We start from the raw sequence: 16645 nt of genomic DNA on the forward strand, positions 1-16645 counted from the left end.
ACCTCAACCCTGGGCTCCTCTATCCTGCCCATCCCATCGACTCCTTCATGGGATCTAGAGCCAGCTTTCCCTGGCTGTCAACCAGGTTGTCAGCTAACTGTGTTTGTGTCAGGAAAGCAAGTGAGCTGTAGCCAGAGGATGAAGGGCTGGGTGGATAGCAGAGCCAATGGGCCAGATCCTCAGCTGGTGTAGCTCAGCAGAGCTCTGATTTACACCAGGTTAGAAGGTGGCCCTGCAGGTGTCTGCTAGCCTGGTGCACTCTGCACTTTGCACAGGTGAAGGCTGGCAGGAGACTGAAAAGTCTTTGATCTGAGGAAGGCGCTTTGCCATGTGCTGTGGGGGCCAGGGAGGGGTTGATCCACACAACATGGCATGGGCCAAGCACAGGGTTCTCACAAAGCAGTGCCATCTATTCCCTACCCCCTGGGCTGCCTGCCCAGGGATCTGGCACTCCTGGGAGCTGGGTGGAGAGGAATGGGGTGGAGGGGAAGAGGCTGATCCAGCGCTCAAAAGGTCGTCTCCTGTTTTCCTTTTTACCTTCTGGGAGCCAAACCCAGGTTTGGATTTTGCAGCTGGGGCCCATCCCACAAGGAATAATGACAAAGGCCCTGTTGCTTCCCAAATTAGGAAAACATATTTATTTGCTGGGGGTTAGAAAGACACCTCTACAGTATGTACAGCCCCGTCTCCCTCACGCAGACCCCAGTGCTCCATGTGTGAAGGAGAGCCCCTTACACTAGAATGGTGAGCACCAGAAGCAGACGCGCACAGGCAGCCATGCACCCATGCCGTGAATACAACTTGCTTTAAGGACACTCCGGTTATGGTGACTGGCTTGGCCATGGCATAGTCAATAAACCAGCATAGATTCTGGACTGTCTGCACGCTATGGTCCCCCCTGCTATGCGGAACACAAGTGCTGATGAAGGTCGCACAGTGAGCGCAGGGGAAACGAGCAGCTCACACACAAGGGCTGTGCTCTGATGATGCTCCCAGCACCTAGACCTGGGACAGGGTCAGGTGGTGACCTTGTGTCAGGTATTGCAAGGTGAACACCACGCACATGGTGGGCAGCACAGAGCGGGTGGGGGAGTAGGTGGGCTGGTATCATGGATCAAAAGATGAGCACATGGCCAAGGTCCTGGGAGCAAAGGGCCAAGCACGTGGCTGGTACAATGAAGTCAGTGGGGTAGTTGCAAATGCACATGGCAAATGGAGTGGTACAAAACAGTGCCCCAAGCAGAGGCTGAGGGATGGGCCGACCCTGTCTGTTCCCTCAGGGCGTGTTTGAAAGATGGACAGAGCAGGCCCAGGCAGCTTTGCCTGCTGTGTTTCTGTGCTCTCCTCTCTGAGCAATGCCCCTCACCTCTGACAGATGGATCAGAGGGTTGGGAATCTGCCTCCAGACACTGTGTCATGAACTAGAGATGGGAGGGGATGTTTTAACCCCGAGAAGCCACATAAATGAGGCAAAAAGCAGGACTGCCTAGACAGGACTACACTAGAGCAAGGCAGTGATGGGCGTTAGCTGGTATTAAGGAGCAGGGAGCACTGACAGCCAACCCAGACACAATCAGAGCTGGGTTGGTGCTGCTGGTCTCTGCTCCATTCGCAAAAACTGGGTCCAATGAGCTTTAGTCTAGCAGGGCTGTGGCTCCGGTGTAAACTGGGGTCTGTTCCCTCCCACGGGCAGGCCCATTCTTGCACCCTGTCTGGGGGCTCGGGAGAACAACAGGCCTGTGGCATGCCAGGAGAAATTTAAGTCCAGGGTTAGGAGTAGGATTCTCTGGGGTTGTCCCTCGTGTCCTCTCTATCATCCAGCGAGAAGGGGAGGCCTCTCCCTGCCACTGGCAACACAGCACGGCTGCCCAAGAGGATGGAACCTCGCTGCTAGGAGAGGTGAAGGGGCCTAGAGGAGCCCGATTGGACCAAGAGGGATCCTGCATCCAGCTCGCACCCATCCTGCTGCCCGTTGTTCTCGTTCATCTGGGATACCTCAGTGGAGCCCGCCTCGAAGCCAGGCACTGTGTGGGCAGCATGCACCACATGGACCTTGTTGCGGGCTTTCTTCCTCAGGAGGCAGCTGAAGACCTTCTTGAAGCCCTTGCGGAAGTGCTTGGAGACCAGGGCATAGACAATGGGGTTGAGGCAGGAGTTGGCGTAGGCCATGCAGTGGGAGAGCAGCCGGAAGGCATAGGTGGCCTGGTTGAAGGGGAAGTCCCCATAGAGGTAGCGCAGGATCACCACATGGTAGGGCAGCCAGCACAGACAGAAGAGGATGGTCACTATGATGATCATCTTGGTCACCTTCCGCTTGGCCTTCCTGGACTCTGACATATCCTCCAGGGGGTCCACGGCCGTCCACAAGTACTTGATGGTCCTGGTGTAGGAGAGGCTGACGATCAGCACGGGGATCATGTAGCCGAAGGCAAACGTGCTGGTGTCTATGATCTTGCGCTTCCACTCTTCCCAGCCGGGCATGCAGATGTAGCTGGACTCCCACTCGATCAGGTCGTAGTAGCTCAGGTATGGACCAGCGAAGACCACAGAGAGGCCCCAGATCACAGCCAAGGCGGCAACTGCGTTGCAGGGGGTCCGCAGTTCCCGGGAGCGCAGTGGGTAGCGGATGGCCAGGTACCTGTAAATGAAAACAAACGGGCAGTAGCTAGGGGTGTGGAGGACACGCAGTCACCTTGGACACGCAGTCGCTGTGGGATTCCTGCTGTCCTGTGACAGTGGTTCCCTCTCTCCCCTTCTGCCTCCATCCAGCCTCAGCAAATGGGTGTGACATCACTAAGAAAGGGTCCTCACCTTGCCGAACCCTCTTAACCCATTCAGAATACGGCCCTGTGTAGGGCAGCATTTTGATTCCTCATGGGATTCTTCCTGGACAGCAGTATTTTTCTAACCCGGGTTCCTTCCCCTCCCTCCAGACAGAAGGCTCGGCCCAGTTCCCTGAGCACTGGCTAGAGAGGTGAGGTTGGGGAGGCCACTCAGGAGTAACACACGATGCTCTCTCTCCCCAGGGATGGAGCACGTTCCCTCCATGGCTCTCCCACACCCAGCTGGAGCAGGGGAGGACAGGGCCAAACCCCTCAAATGGCAGCCCATGCTGACACAGGGTCCCTCCCCCGCTGAAAGGAAGAGCTTGTGCCTCTGACTGGCTGAGACTGAGGCTGGGATCTGATCAAACTCAGGCCCAGCCCTGAGCCTTGGTTTGAGGCCTTTGGGATCCTTAAGTTGTTGGACACTCCAGGGATGGGATGGGTATAGGGATATGGGTCACAATTGACAGCCCCAAGAGGTCAATGAGGGTCGTTCCATTTATCTCCATGGGGTTTGGATCTGGCCCAGAGGTAGGTAGATCTGCTCATTGGGGCCTTGACTGTGCTGGCCCAGAGATGGGGAGCTGGAGGTCCCAAAAATGATGACTCTTCCTCTCAGTGTTGGGCTGGTTTCTGGGGCTGATAAATGTCCTAGCAACAGTTTGCTGCCTGCCTGTCCTCCCCTGGCGCTGCACCAGTGCACCTCCAGGTTAAACCACACAATGCAAAGTGCTGCTCCTGGCTCTCCAGCAGGCGCCGGGAGGCTGAAAGAGCAAAGCGGCGTGCAGGAGAAGCGCTGAGCCCAGCTCCCTCACACGCATCAGTAGGGAGAGCGGCCAAGTGGGAGCATCTGTCTGCAGCACCCCAGGAGAGCTGAAACATGTTTGGTGTGACAGTCCCTGCGGGGTCCCTGGTGCGGATGACAGCTAGGAAGGGAGACAGCTGGGATCCTAGTGGACTTGTGCACAGGAGACTGCAGGGAAGGGGGAGTAGCTGTCAATGCAGGCACAAGCCCTTCAGTGCTCCAGTCTAAGCCTGTCCTCATCAAGTAGGGACTGATGCTCATTGCCACGCGCTGTGCCTTAGGAGTTCATTCCTGGCAACAGAGCGCAGCCGACAGCCCAAGACAATAACTCAGCCAGCACAAAAGGTCATCCCGAGCAGTAGCATAGCGTGTCTCTGCTGTACCGTCCATCTGGAAAGCTCCAAAAGCACTTCCCAGACGAGGTACAAGGATGGCTTCATCCTGTGCTGAAGTGGGTGGAACACAACCACGTTCTTCAGCAGCAACAGTATGTAGCAGGAGAGGTGGAGAATAAGCTGAAACCAGGTGAGCAGAACGCTGTGCCAGGGCGCATGCTGGGGAGCTGTAGGGGTTTTCAGAGACTGTCCCTGGATCTGAGCTAGCTAGAGAGATGCCGTCTCCCACTGCAACTCCTTGAACTCCTACTTTCCATCTGCAGTAAAGTACCATCAGCCATATCCCCTCATGTTAGGCTTCAGTCTGATCTCACAAGCTACCTGGGGTCAGCTTTGAGCCAGTACTTGGGTGGGAGACCTCCAAAGATGGCTTACAGTAAGTGCTGTGGGAAGTGGTCCGAGTGATTTATCAGTCACTATCAGATATAAAACTAAGCACCTGGCTACGTTTGATTATCAAAGTTCTCTCAGCTTCTTTTTCAGGAGTGCTGGGGCTGTGTCCCTGAGGTCCTGGTCCAGTTCTGGGCTATCTTAATGCCCCTTGCCATTTCAGTTGGGGATGCTATTCTTCTCTTCTTACCCCCAGACAGCACCTAGCACAATGGGATCCTGGTCCCTAACTAGGTTCCTGGCACTACAGTAATTCCAATAACTGCTGCGGGCATTCCTATAGAAGAGGTGGTATTTCAGTGGTGAGTGAAGTGAACATAAAAACGGCCATACTGGGTCAGACCAATGATCCATCTAGCCCAGTATCCTGTCTTCTGACAGTGGCCAATGCCAGATGCTTGTGAGGGAATGAACTGAACAGGGCAGTTATCAAGTGATCCATCCCCTGTCATCCAGTCCCCTAAGCAGTCAGAGATTTAGGGACACCAGAGCATGGGGTTATGTCTCCGACCACCTTCGCTAACAGCCATTGATGGACCTCTCCTCCAGGAATTTACCTAATTCTTTTTTAACCCAATTATACTTGTGGCCTTCACAACCTCCCCTGGCAACGAGTTCCACAGCTTGACTGTGTGTTGTGTGAAGAAGTGCTTCCTTCTGTTTGTTGTAAACCTATTAATATAATTGGGTGACCCCTAGTTCTCCTACATATCTCCATTTGGTCGTCTCTTTTCTAAGATGAACAGTCCGTCTTTTTAATCTCATCTCTGATAGAAACTGTTCCATCCCCCTCATCATTTTATTGCCCTTCTTTGTACTTTTTCCAGTTCTAATAAATCTCTTTTGAGATGGGGTAACCAGAACTGCATAGATTATTCAAGGTGTGGGCATACCAAGGATTTATATTTATATTATGATATTTTCTGTCTTCTCTGTCCCTTTCCTAAAGTTCCTAACATTCCATTAGCTTTTTTGACTGCCACTGCACATTGAGTGAATGTTTTCAGAGAACTATCCACAATGACTCCTTTCTAGAAGGGTCTAAATTAGCTATTTCCACATCATTTTGTATGTATCGTTGGGATTATGTTTTCCAATGTGCATTGCTTTGAATTTCACCTGCCATTTAGTTGCCCAGTCATCCAGTTTTGTGAGATCCCTTTGTAACTCTTTGCAGTCAGCTTTGGACTTAATTATCTTGAGTAATTTTGTATCATCTGCAAACTTGTTCACCTCACCGTTCACCCGTTTTTCCCATTATGTTGAACAGCATAGGTGCAAATACAGATCCTTGGGAGACCCCACTATTTACCTCTCTTCACTGACCCTTTGTTTCCTATCTTTTAACCAGTTACTGATCTATGAGAGGACTTTCCATCTTATCCAATGACTGCCTACTTTGTTTAAGAGCCTTTGGTCCTTGTTAAAGGCTTTCTGAAAGTCCAAGTACAATATATCCACTGAATCACCCTTGTCAACATGTTGGTTGACCCCCTCAAAGAATTCCAGTTGATTGGTATAGTGCTTCCTATATAGCTTGGGAAGTAGTTTGGGATGGTTCAGAAAGAAGTGATATGTAACGTAAGATAGCAATAGTCATTAATTACCTGTATATAGAATATAGCTTTTATAGAGATCAGTAGATCTCAGAGTGCTTTACAAAGAAGTTCACTATCATTATTTCCAATTTACAGATAGGGAAACTGAGGCATGGACCCGATCGATTGATCTGTAAATATATAGCACCAATCGATGTATTGTCAGAACGGTGTCAAGAGTCCTGCAATCTTCAGTCCCTGATATCAGTGTGGGGGTCTCTTAATCACAGGGGTAATTTGCCATCCTTACTCCCCACCTGCAGTGAACGTAACAAACAGGAAAGATGAGGTGATCCAACCAAGCCAAAGCATGATCCATAGGAAGAACATGTATTTCACCCCTACGTGCAAACAGTGGGGGAAGTTGGGGCAGTGCAGCCAAAACTGGGCAGATGTCCTGTCTCAAACCAATTGACCGGATTCTGATCTGCTACACAGGTGTACATGAGGAATAGCTTAGCTGCAGGCACTGGAGCCATGTTGCTGTATGTCCACATGAAATCAGAATCAGGCCCAATACGTAGCTTGAACCAAACCATGCTTTCAGAATTCTGCATTGAACGTACACACTGAATTGCATTTAAGGCAGAATGGGCCAGATCCCTAGCTAGTGTAAATCAGCATCGCTCTGCTAATGTCAGGGGAGCTTGGCTGACTTACTCCAGCTGAGGATCTGGCCTAATATTTTTGTGATATGACACTGGGTCCCTTATTAGACAGAGCTAGGGCCAGATTAGGCCCTGTCATAAGCAGGCACAACTGCACTGGAGACAACCGAGTCATCACTGATTACACCAGGAACTGAGCTTAGCCCACAGTTTGAATGCACCAGGTGTGCAATGTATTATTGGCACAGATCTTGGGGCTTCTAAACTGATCATTCATCAATGTGTTTCAGTGATGGTCTGACAGCAGTGGAAAGGCAAGTCCTCTCTTAACCCACAGAGCTAGAATCTATTTATCTTAGACACTTTATCTAGCCCCTAATAATGTCAGCTGAGCACCTCATAAGCTTTAATGTATTTATTCCATGAAGGAGGGCACTGCTGCTATCCCATTGCACAGATGGGGAAACTGAGGAACGGAGCTGCTAAGTGATATGCCCAAGGTTACCGATGGAGTCTGTAGCACAGCAGGGAATTGAATCCAGCCCTCCATGTTCCAGGCTAGTGTCCTAACCATTAGACCATCCTTCCTCTAGAAAAACACAGGCAGTGGCACCACAAGCTTCCCGACCCAGCTGCCCTGGCAGGGCCACATCTAGGGTGGAGAGCATAGTGGCTCCACCTCCTTGGCCTGTAAGAACGTGGGTTGTGAAGGGGACACCTAACAGGCACTGTACTACATTCCTCCAACCCTTTTAGAACATAAGAATGGCCATACTGGGTCAGACCAAAGGTCCATCAAGCCAGTATCCTGTCCTCTGACAGTAGCCAATGGCAGGTGCCCCAAAGAGAATGAACAGACAGGTTATAATCAAGTGATCCATGCCCTGTCACCCAATCCCAGCTTCTGGCAAATGGAGGCTAGGGACACCATTCCTGCCCATCCTGGCTAATAGCCATTGATGGACCTATCCTCCATGAATCGATCTAGCTCTCTTTTGAACCCAGTTATAGTATTGGCCTTCACAACACCCTCTGGCAAGGAGTTCCAGAGGTTGACAGTGCGTTGCATGAAAAATACTTTCTTGTGTTTGCTTTAAACCTGCTACCTATTAATTTTATTTCGTGGCCCCTTGGTTTTGTATTATGAGAAGGAGTAAATAACACTTCCTTATTTACTTTCTCTATACCACTCATGATTTTATAGCCCTCTATCATATCCCCCTTAGTCAACTTTTTTCCAAGCTGAAAAGTCCCAGTCTTATTAATCTCTCCTCATACGGAAGCCGTTCCATACCCCTAACCATTTTTGTTGCCCTTTTCTGAACCTTTTCCAATTCCAATATATCTTTTTTTGAGATGGGGCAACCACATCTGCATGCAGTAAGGTGTGGGCTTACCATGGATTTATATAGAGACAATATGATATTTTCTGTCTTATTATCTATTCCTTTCTTGACGATTCCCAACATTTGGTGCGTTGTTTTTTTTGGCACAGGCCACAGAGGGGACAGCATTAAGTCATTTCTGGTGCAAGCTGGGTTTGACCTGGTGGTGATGAGCCCCCTTTTCCCCATTCTCTGAGCCTCCAAACTCCCGAGGCCAGGCACAGGGCATCTGGTAGGGTCCAGCAACCCCATGGCAGGTTTCAGCCTTGCTTACCTGTCCACTGAGACGGCAGCCAGCGTGAAGCTGCTGGCATACATGGTGAGGTAGATGAAGAAGTGGACGGCCTTGCACATGAAGGAGCCGAAGACCCAGCCCTCCAGTGAGTAGATGGTGGCCTGGAAGGGGACGCAGAAGATGATGAAGAAGAAGTCGGCCAGGCTGAGGTTGAGGATGAAGAGGTTGGTGGTGTTGTGGCCCATCTGTCCGTTGCGAAGCAGCACTGCCAGCACCAAGCTGTTGCCCACCGTCCCCAAGAGGAAGATGAGGGAGAAGATGACTGGGATGATGACGCTGGCAGGGCTGAACTGAGAGCTGTCTGAGGCGTTCCAGTACCCAGCCAGGCTGGCAAAGTCCTCGTGCTCTGTCATCCTGCCTTCAGGGGAGAACACCTGGAGGGTGCAGAGAGAGGGAAAGGGAAGAGATCTTAATGAGGAAGACAGTAGCCAGAGCCCTTGACTCTGTGTGACTGGAGTAGGAGGATGAGACCCCATTAACAACTCTATGGCCAAGTGCTCTTCAGCAGAATCTACTGGTTACTATTGGCTCAGAGAATACACGGCATGAGACTGGGCTCCGTCTCCGAGCCTCTGCTCTCAGTTCCTCCCCCCATGCCTCTGAATCCAGAATCAAGCTGCAGCACACACCCGGGCATGCTCCTGGAAAGACAGCGATGGAGAGACTATCTCCTTGGGGAGCCCTGCCTGCCCCCAGCACAAATAAAGCAGGGCTCCCCTGTTCTGGGATGGAGGAGCTGGGATCTACGCAAACTGGCCTCTGCAGCAGCTCTGCCTCCCAGACAGCAATGAGACTCTCATGGTAAATCAACACACTCACAAAGCCAGGGAGTTTTATTACACTATATAAATACACAGTGTGGTTTTCCTTCTCCCCCGCCCCTGCTCTGCTAGATTAACTGTAGTGCCACAAAACACAGGGCTATAAATGCCTCTCTCCGACAGTGAATGTAAAGGAGTTGGCCTGTCCATAGGGGCAGCTCTGAGCTGATGCAGTGAGTTATAGAGATGTGGGCACTCACTCTCCCACACACGGCAACTTTGCTCTTCTTGTTTGTGTTTTGTATGGTTTCCCTGCTTCTAAAACAGGTCGCTCAGCCTGAAAGCGTAACATTGTGTATGGGAATTGGACCATCTCACTGGAAGGGGTGAGGGCTTGGGGATTGATTCCCTGAAGAGATCTGAGGGGTATGTGTGGGAGTGGGGTGAAATGGTGGCCCTCTACCCTATCCCAGAGTAGGGAGATGTTTCTGCTAAAGGGACCAGCAGTGAAGTAGTCAATAGTCAATGTTGCTATTAAAGTGATCATTAGGTTTCAGAGTTAATGGTTGTACTAAAGAGGGCAGCTCACACCTCAGAGGTTGTCTGGCTGCACAGCACTGCACCAGGCTCCTTTGGAAGGGTTTCTGCACAGCCATAATGGCTGGGAAATTATTTGAGATTAAAATAAACCCCAGACCTGATGAGTGATGATGAGAATGGAGTGTGTCTGTGCTGTGTAGATAGTATTTGGAAACATGCACATGTGCTTCTGGATTAAGGTTTGGCGTTTGAAGCTGAATCAGGGCTAGCATTTAAATCCAGAAGCTTGAAATCTCACAAGCTGATCTCCTATACTTATTAAAGTGGGATGCTTTTTGCAAAGAAAATGTAGCCACTTGTAGCCTCACTGGAGCGGTGGAAAGCCTGCAAGGATACGCTTTGCAAATAGTAATCCTTATTTCAAACCCACAAGCTCCCTTTATCTCCTTTCTGCAAACCTTCGTACCAGTAAACTTGTTTGCAGCAACAGCATGTCTCCCACCTTTATCTCATTCCCAATAGGTATGGTGCCCCATCTGTCAACTTCTGCAGAGAGTCAAGATCTCTCCATTGTTTTCTCTCCCTCGCCCAGGGAATTGATGGGCTCTCAAGGTTTCTTCCTGGGGAAGGTGCTATGACTATCTGAAGTGTTGCTGCCCCCACCTGGGGAACAGCACCAATACAGAAAAGCATAGGGCTGTATCTGCCACTCTCATGGGCTGTGCGTGTTGAAGGAAAGGCAGATGTGGCTTTGTCTATACCAGGGGTGGCCTAACTGTGGCTCGCAAGCCACATGCAGCTCTTTTACCATTAAAATATGGCTTGCAAGCCTCCTCCACCCCCCGCGTTCTCCGTGTTCCAGACTGGGCGGCAGGGGGAGAGATCGGAACCTCTGTCTCGCAATGGGATGGTGGGGTAGGGGCGTCTGTCCAGGGGGGAGGAAGGTCTTGGGGCTTCAGCCCTGCAGGGCGCACCTGCCGGGGTTCAGGTCTTCAGCAGGAGTGGAGCAGGTGTGCTCCGGCCTTCAAACTTCTGAAGATTATCGTATGCGGCTCGGAAGGCCAGTGAGTTTGGCCACCCCAGTCTATAGTGTGGATAATTGTACAGGTGTAGCCACACCGATGAAGCTGTTTGAAACTAGTGAGCCCCTTTTCACAGCGGCACAGCACATTTACACTCTGGGTTTGCAGGAATGCATAAGTGAAGTAGCTACACTGGTACAAATCTCTCTGAGACAGAAAGGCCTAGACATGAATGTGAGAGTGTCCCATGTTTGTTTGTTTTGGCATGCACCTCTAACCTGCTCTTCAGTGAGTGATGAGTCCTTCGCTAGTGGCTGGTGCACAAAGGATAAAAGTCTAGGATATGTATTCACTAGAGGAGCTACTCCTTTAGCTCACGTGCTAAAGGCTCATGGTTTTAGCACTTGAGGTCCTGGATTCGATCCCTTATAGTGACCCACAAGGGCAGTACCAGGTTTACAATGGTGTCATGGCGCCGGGACCAGGCTCCAAAGGGGTCCCGGCCGAGCCTGCTCTGCTTGGGCTGCAGTCCAAGGCCCCGCCAGCTCTTCTCCGCCCCCATTCTCTCCTGCGGGGGCAGAAGCTTGATCCTGCCGACTCCTGGGGATCCTGCTGCAGGGCAGGCTCTGCCTGCCCCCACCGGCAGCCAAGCTCCCCCCGCCTCTTTCCCCGAGCCTGCCTTGTTCCTGCCCCGAGCCTGCGCTGAACAGCTGTTTGCCGGTGCTCCTGGAGGAAGGGGAGGAATGGGGTCGCAGCACGCTTGGGGGAGGAGGTGGAGAAGAGGTGGGGGCAGGGCCTTGGGGAAGGGCGGAGCAAAGGTGGGGCCCCCACACTCCACCTACACATACCCTCTCCAGACCCCTTCCATGAGCCACTCAGGGCCGGAGGCTGGGAGCACCCCTACAAGCCCAGCCCCCTGCCCTGAGTCCTGCACCCCCTCACACACCCCCACTACCACAGCCCTGGCTCCTGCACCCCCCACACATATCCAGCCCCCCCACACCCTGAGCACCAAACGGTAGCTCCTGCACCCCTCCCATTCCCACGCACCCCTCGCACCAAACGGGAGCTGCCCCAGGGAAGCGCTCCACACCCCAACCTCCTGCCCCAACTCTGAGCCCCCTCCCTCACTCTAGCTCCTGGGCAGACCCTACACCCCAACCCTCAGCCCGCTCCTGGATCCTGACTCCCTCCCAGACCCTCCACCCCCAGCCCTGAGCCCCCCCTGCACCCTAAGTCCTGGCCAGACCCCACACCCAAACCCCCAGCCCACTCCTGCACCCTCACTCCCTCCAAGACCCTGCACCCCCAGCCCTGAGCACCACTCCGCACTGTAAGTCCTGGCCAGACCCTGCACCCCAATGTTTTTTCTAGAGGGCTCTTATCCCAAGCACTTTACATTCGTTAGCTAACAGTACAAACAACCTTTGGAAAGGTCTTTACGTGGTCCGCCGAGACCCCCAGCGATTTTCAAGTGGTCTGTGGAAAAATAAGTTACTTCATTTACTTGCTATTACTTATGGGGGGGGGAGAATGAAAAACGGGGGCCAGGGGGAGATAAGAGAGAATGTTCTTTTTCTTGGCTGGGTCCCAAGGAGGGGCCCCAAAAATGAAGCTCAGCGCAGGGCCCCACTAACTCTAAATCTGCCACTGGGGCTGACCCCTCCTCCACAGCTCCCCACGCCGCAGCCAGGGGTTGACCCCCCGAGCTCCCCATGCTGCTGCCAGGACAGGGGCTGACCCCTCCTTCACCCCAGCTCCCTGCACCGCTGCCAGGAGCTGGGGCTGACAACCTCCCCACACCGCTGCCAGGGGCTGGGGCTGGCCGCTAACCCCCCCAAGCTCCATTCTGGCTGGGGCTGACCCCCCAAACCCTGCTGCCTGACATCTTGTGTCGCCACCCCCCACACGCACACGTTCCTTCACACCCCGCTAGGGGGGCGCACTGGACTTTTTTGGTAAACTGGGCATTTGTTCATTTGCTCTTGCCAACTAATCAGTTGGCAAGAGCAAACAGGATAAATGCCTGTTTTTGTCAAAACAGTCAGGATGGCCGGGACAGTTCCCTTTTTAAGCTCTGTCCCAGCAAAACGGGGACGTATGGTCGCCATATCTCCAGGCAAGTGGGTCATGAGGGAGTCCGGCCAGGGCAGGGGTAGACCCTGCCCTGGCTAATCACGCCACTCCCGGGAGGCCGGAGTGATTCCCCGCCCTGGCACTGGACCGGCCCTGGCCGCGCTGCCAGCTCAGCCTGGCAGATGCCGTCACCTTCCAGCAGGGCCGCTGAGTGTGGCCAGGGGGCTGGGTGTGAGGGAGTGGGTCTCTGGAGGTGTTGGGGGCTGTGGCCAGTGGGGAGTGTCTTGGGGGGCATTGGGGGAGGTCTGTGTGTTGGGATGCTGGGCAGTGGGGGGTCTGAGTGGGGTGCTGTGTAGTTGTGGTGGTGGGCTGTGGGGAAGTGCATTGGGCAGTAGTGGTGTGGATGTGTGTGGGGGTGCTGGGCAGGGGTGGTGGTGTGAAGGCCACTGTGCATTTGTGGTGGAGGGTCTGTGTGGGGGGCTGCTGGGCATGGCAGTTCCGGGGGACGCTGGGCATAGGCAGTCAGGGGCTGTGTGGCACAGCATGGGCCCACCCCCGAGGGGAGGGGGCACACTGGCAGCACAGGGCTGGGCAGGCCAGTGTGCATCTGGCAACTGCTGGTTTGTATACAGTACCCTGGCACTGGGCTGGGTAGAGTGGGGCCGGCCCCACCATGCTGTGCCCCATTGCCCCTGGCTGGCCCCTTGCTCTGGGAACCAACCTCCCCACTCTATGCTCCCTTGCCCCCATGGGGGCCCACAAATATGTTTGGCGCCGGGCCCACAAAAGGTTAATCCGGCCCTGCACAAGGGCATATGTGCTGACTCTGTGGGTGCTCTGCGCCCTACTCAGCCTCTTTCACACCCCCAGGGCCCTGTCCACGCTCTGTCCCAAAGCCCAGCCCCCGCTCGGCCTCTTCCCCCTGAGATCCCACCCACCTCTCGCATGGGTGGGGAAGGGAGGGGGCAGAGAAGAGCACCCACCAGCAAAAACAAAAGTCCGGGCCTGTGCAGGAGGGCAGTTGGGCTACACTCATGCGCACGTGCAGATGTTCCTTTGCAACGTCGGTTCATGCAAATAACTGAGTTTCTTCAATTCACTGGCCGCACCAAAAACATTGACAGGTTTCAGAGTAACAGCCGTGTTAGTCTGTCTTTGCAAAAAGAAAAGGAGTACTTGTGGCACCTTAGAGACTAACCAATTTATTTGAGCATGAGCTTTCGTGAGCTACAGCTCATGAGCTACAGCTCACGAAAGCTCATGCTCAAATAAATTGGTTAGTCTCTAAGGTGCCACAAGTACTCCTTTTCTTTTTACCAAAAACATTGAGAGACAATTCGTTGTGGGTCAAACAAAACACTATTCAAACCAACACACACACACAGTTTCATGCAGTTTTTGAGGTTTTTTAACTTTAAAAAAAAACCCAAAATCAAAGTAAAATTCAAAACAAAATTGTTATGAATTGAAAAATCAAAATGTTTAGGCTTGCCCCACTCTGTGCATGTTGTGGCTCTGCACTGCTCCTGGAAGCAGCGACATGTACTCCTCCGGCTCCAACACATAGGGGCAGCCAGGGGACTCCGCACACTGCCCCCACCCCAAGCATTGCCCCCGCAGCTCCCATTGCCTGGGAACCACAGCCAGTGGGAACTGCAGCGGTGGCCCCTGCATAGAGGGCAGCACGCAGAGCTGCCTAGCTGCACCTCCACATAGGAGCCTGAGGGGGAGCCCCAACCCCCTGCCCCAGCCCTGATCCCCCTCCCACCCTCCTAACCCCTTGGTCCCAGCCCGGAGCACCCTCCTGCACCCCCAGCCCCACTCCAGAGCCCACACCCCCAGCCGGAGCCCTCATCACCACCCCTGCACCCCAACTCCCTGTCCTAGCCCAAAGCTCCCTCTTGCACCCTGAACTCCTAATTTCTGGACCCACGCCAGAGCCTTCACCCCCGCCCACACCTCAACCCCAATTTCATGAGCATTCATGGCCTGCCATACAATTTCCATGCCCAGATGTGGCCCTTGGGCCAAAAAGTTTGCCCACCCTGTCCTAAAGTGTACCAAGAGCAGAGTCCTTCCCCAGCTAGCCAAGATTCCCCCAGTCCCACCCACCCCCTGCCTGACCAGATATCTGTCTCCAGCCTCCTGCAAACACCTCCAGAGGCAGGATCAGCTCAAGGCACCAGCAAAGCAACCATGTGCCTAGGGCTGCACATTTCCAGGGGCGGCATTCCGGCCATCCTTTTTTTTCCCTGGCCCCGCTCAGTCAACCAGGTCCCTGCCCTGGCCCCCTGCTACTGGGGGAGCGGGGCGATACGGCTCCTCCCCCCCACCTGCCTCTGCCGCACATGTCACAAGCGGTGGAGGAGCCGGAGCCGAGTGGAGGGGAGCCCGGGATTCGGGCAGCACCCGCGGCCGGTAAGGGACCCGCTGCCCCGGGCGGCTTGGCGCTGGGCGGGCGCCCCTGGTCCACCCCGCTCCCCGCAGCTGACCCACCCCCCAGCCACTCTGTCAGTTACTGTCCCCTCTGCGGGGGTGAGGCCGGGTCTGAGATTGGGCTGGGGGCCCACAGATGGGATGTACGGCCCCAAACACCTCACTCCAAACACTGCGATAGCATTACACAGTCTTTTAACATTACCAGTATCAGTGGCTTCTGGTGAGCGCAGTTTCTCAGAACTGAAATTACAAAAAAATTATTTGAGGTCCACCATGTCTCAATCGTTTGTCAGGACTGGCATGAATTTCAGTTGAAAGGACCATCGCAAAAAATGTAGATTTCACTGAATTATTAAAAGACCACACAAGTATGAAACCCAGAAAAATTCAGTTCATATAAATTCTTTTAATGTATGAGAAACTGGGCGCACGGGAAGACACTAACGTTTTTCATTACAGTGTACAGTTGAACCCGAATTGTTTGTAATTGTGATTTTGTTAAAATTAAATGAGTACACCAGTAGGGAATTGTTTTATTTCACTAACTACAAATTCTCTGTTTTAATTTTTTTAAAAAAATTCTAAACAGTCAAAAAACAAAACAAACATTGCAAAGTGCAAACATGTGTAAAAGCCAAAAAAAAGGGGGGGTGCCAAATTTTTTTTTGCTTGGGGCAGCAAAAAACCTGGAGCCGGCCCTGCCCAGAGGGCACCATGGACAATCACGTGGCTCGTCATCCCCGCTCAGTGGCATCCTGTGGGCCTTCTGTCTCTTCACCGCCCATTAAAGAGCTTGCAAGGGTCTTGGTCTGTTCCACCCAACCTCCCTCTGCCTGGCCCTTGGAAGCGGAGCTGGCTGGCAAGAGTCGAGCCCCTGGGTCCGTGGGCCATCAAAGCTGCTGGCGTTGTCAGATCTCATGGGGGGTGGCAAGGGGGTGTTGTGCTGCGGGTAACCCATCACTGGGGGTGGCCCCAGGAGGACCAAATAGCAGGGGCAACCTCAGGGCTAGGTAGGGCTGGCACAAGCCAGCTGTAACGCCTCACTTCAGGGGCGGAGTGGGCGAGGGGATCTGTCTACTCTGCCCCCCTCCTCCAACCCTCGACAGCCGATCGGACCCCAGCCCCGTTCTCCGCTCCCGGGGGAGCGCAGCCGGCCCCCGGCAAAGCCTGGCCAGCCGCGGGCTAAACTCCGGAGCCTTTCCGAGCGCGCAGCCCGGAGGCTGGGGAGGCGCGGAGCAAGGCTGGGGGCAGCGACGGGAAGCCCCGGAGCCGCGGGCTGAAGGCGACGCCCGGGGCACCTGCCAACCCCGTCCCGCAGTGGCACCGCTGGGGTCCGGAGCCAGGCGCCCTGCCCGGCCCTCCCCGCCTGCCCCCAGCACCGACCCCGGGCTGGGGCCGCCCCGCGCTCTTACCTCGTGCCGGGCAGCAGCGGCGGGCGCGGGCGGTCAGCGCTGCCTGCGCGCCTGGCACCGTCCCCGGCACTGCGCGGCTGGTCCCCGCCACCCC

At 53.8% G+C, this 16645-nt stretch overlaps 1 protein-coding gene across 1 annotated transcript; it reads right to left on the reverse strand.

The window, feature by feature from the left end:
• Positions 1–1500: 1500 nt before the first annotated feature.
• LOC140917886 (galanin receptor 2b-like) lies at positions 1501–16645 on the reverse strand. Its single transcript, XM_073361409.1, has 3 exons — positions 16552–16645; positions 8281–8675; positions 1501–2638 (listed from the first exon to the last, which is right to left on the reverse strand). The coding sequence occupies exons 2-3, from the start codon at positions 8652–8654 to the stop codon at positions 1891–1893; spliced, it is 1122 nt and encodes a 373-aa protein (XP_073217510.1). The 5' UTR covers positions 8655–8675; positions 16552–16645; the 3' UTR covers positions 1501–1890.

The sequence above is a fragment of the Lepidochelys kempii genome, chromosome 10 (assembly GCF_965140265.1).
Source record: "Lepidochelys kempii isolate rLepKem1 chromosome 10, rLepKem1.hap2, whole genome shotgun sequence".
Lineage (NCBI taxonomy): Eukaryota > Metazoa > Chordata > Testudines > Cheloniidae > Lepidochelys > Lepidochelys kempii.

What these genes read in the sequence shown, in the direction of transcription:
- LOC140917886 (XM_073361409.1), bottom strand. Translation starts at nt 8,654, where the DNA reads ATGACAGAGCACGAGGACTTTGCCAGCCTGGCTGGGTACTGGAACGCC. An exon ending in GCTGCCGTCTCAGTGGACAG is followed by an intron (nt 2,639 to 8,280) that starts GTAAGCAAGGCT and finishes TTTCATTTACAG; the next exon opens with GTACCTGGCCATCCGCTACC.